Here is a 2,514-nt window from a genome sequence, read left to right on the forward strand (position 1 = left end):
CCATCCATCCATCCATCCATCCATCCATCCATCCATCCATCCATCCATCCATCCATCCATCCATCCATTTTACCCGCTTCTCCCTCTCATGGTCACAGCACTGCCCATACCAAACAGTATGTTAGGAATATGTGGGGCTGTTTGTTTATGATAAAGGCAGCAGCGCAGCATGCATTAACTTTGTAGAACAGGCTTGAATAAATTTCTTTTCTGGAAAAATATTTAATCTCCAAGAGCCCTGCAGGTAATTAACCTCATTAGTAGTAAAATCTTAACAAATTTTAAACCACTTCTTATTATCGTGTGCTGCCGTGAAAGATGGGCAACCAYAATAGCCTCTGTCTGTGTTCATTTATCTGTTCGTCTAAAGAAGCAGTGAGTGAATTTTGATCAAACGCTCAGACAGCGTTCAGTGGATGTAGGTTTACAACTAATTAACTTCTGGAGTYGACCCGATTCAGCATCACTGCCACAGCTAACTGAATTTAGCAAACACAAAAATGGTTGTAACCGAGTCGATTTTACAGATACTGAGCTAAAACCTGTCGTGGGAGCTGAGAATTATCTTCAACACACAACCAGAAGTCTAACAGATTGTGCAAAATCTTTGTTTAAAACATGTAACAGCATGTAAGGTGGTGGCATTTCTTAAAGAAAAGCTAGTTTTATTCCATTTAAGGAACCCCTGATTGAATTAAAGCTATAATTAAAAACTAATTGAAATGTAATTGATGGGTTTATGTGTTKCTGACCATGCAAATCAAAAAATAGCTGCAACGCCTAACCTAATTTATTTTTTACCTATTTTAGATGTCAATGGTCAAAATGACCATTCAAATATTTGTAGTGACTTTTTATGTTTTTCTCCCCAAGATGTTGGATTCAGATATTAAGATTGTTCATCAGACGTTTTGTCACTTTTACCCTCATGTCTCAGTTAGTAAAGCTTTTATTTTTATTGTAGGTATCTAAGGATAAATCTATATTAAGAAAAAAATGCTACAATTTCAAAACTCTTATTTTATTTTTATATATTTAAAATGAAAAATAAATGAATATCTAAGTGTGGATTTAAATATTCTAATATAGCATGATCAGAAAACACAATTTGTGACACAAATAATGAGCTTTCTAAATATTATCAGATCTTGCCTGTCACAATTTCAACAAGACAACAAATGTTTGGATGTATATGTAGAATTATGTTGTGCATCAAAACCACTACAACGGTTTGTGGACAGCGGCGTGGCGTACCTGTACAAGTGTCGGCTCTGTCTCGAGTCTTCTGTGCTCAGAAAATAGCTGGTGAGGAGACACAGACACACCAAGTTAACTCAGCTCTGTCCTGACACCATCGGTTTCTGTTTACAGCCTTCAGCCCTTCAAGAAGCTCAGTTTTGTAGCAGCATCTCTGATTGTAAATCCAGATGTTTTTTCACTGTGGCTCACTACATCAGTCCTGTTGAATTTCCTCCTCTRTATGAATGTGAGAGCAGTACAGAAGAGGAATCACTTGTCTGGAGGCAAAAAGCAGTGTCAGCCTGAGGGGCTGTGGTGCTGAAAGAGAACTGTCTAGATTTACAGCAGGACTTTCTTTGCTTGGTCCATGTGGGATTTATGCTCCCTGCAGGATGAAGACAGGTTTAGGTAATAATCTGCTCTTCTTAACTAATCCTCAGGTAATCCTTTGTCCTGCTTTAAATCATTGCTTTCACTGCTTCAGTCTGAGCTAMTTTGACCTGTTGCTTAAAATCAGCCGCTAAAATGTTTCATTTTCGCTCACAAACTAAACCAGGGAATGTTCTCTGCGATGATGATTTTAATAATAAAAACCAGGCGCCTCCACCCTCACTGCCTCCAGCTATGAACGCACACAGGGTGATCGGAGGAGGCTCTTCGTATTTTGTGGCTCTCACGTACATTTTCCCAGCCTTCTCGTCTAAGGCGCACAGCGAGGTGACATCCCAGCTCCCCGATGTCAAGAAGCGAGGAGGGATGGAAGGGATGGCAGGCTGCGTTACACAGAGACACAGAGAAGAAGAGCGTGAAACGTCCACATACACAGAATAAAAATAGGTACAGGAAAACAGCAAGTTCCTGTCGGAGGATGGCAACCAAAACGAGAGGGTGAGAGATTTAATCAACACGCCGGTGATTCAGAAAAAAAAAATTAATTTTAATATAGATATCAATTTTTTTATATAACAAAAAGTGACAGTAAAAACTGCAAATGTGCAGCTCAAACCGAAGCCCCACAGATATTTTTGGCTTAAAARAGTCAAATATATTCCTGTTTCCTCATTCCTTAAAAATACATTCCTTCCTGTTTCCTAAAAAAGGATCCCACTGTCAGAATGAGGATTATTATCACTTYTGAATGATAATTACAGTTTAGAATAACTTCAAAAAAACTAAAAGTAAGAGAAGCAATTTTGTTTTATTCAAACATTTTCATTATATAAACTGAGTTTCATTGAAATATCCTTTTATTGACTTCGCTGCAATCATATATAT

General features: G+C 38.0%; 1 protein-coding gene across 2 annotated transcripts in view; it reads right to left on the bottom strand.

Annotated features, from left to right (window-relative positions):
• LOC106522976 (inactive dipeptidyl peptidase 10) overlaps window positions 1-2,514 on the bottom strand; it is a 62,573-nt gene that overhangs the window by 9,803 nt on the left and 50,256 nt on the right. For both annotated transcript variants that reach the window (XM_014016248.1, XM_014016247.1), the window contains exons 14-15: window positions 1,921-2,012; window positions 1,255-1,302 (exon numbers count right to left, since the gene is read on the bottom strand). In XM_014016248.1, the coding sequence (XP_013871702.1) occupies window positions 1,255-1,302; window positions 1,921-2,012 (140 nt within the window). The remainder of the gene's footprint in view (window positions 1-1,254; window positions 1,303-1,920; window positions 2,013-2,514) is intronic.

Source organism: Austrofundulus limnaeus, unplaced genomic scaffold, assembly GCF_001266775.1.
Source record: "Austrofundulus limnaeus strain Quisiro unplaced genomic scaffold, Austrofundulus_limnaeus-1.0 Scaffold141, whole genome shotgun sequence".
NCBI lineage: Eukaryota > Metazoa > Chordata > Actinopteri > Cyprinodontiformes > Rivulidae > Austrofundulus > Austrofundulus limnaeus.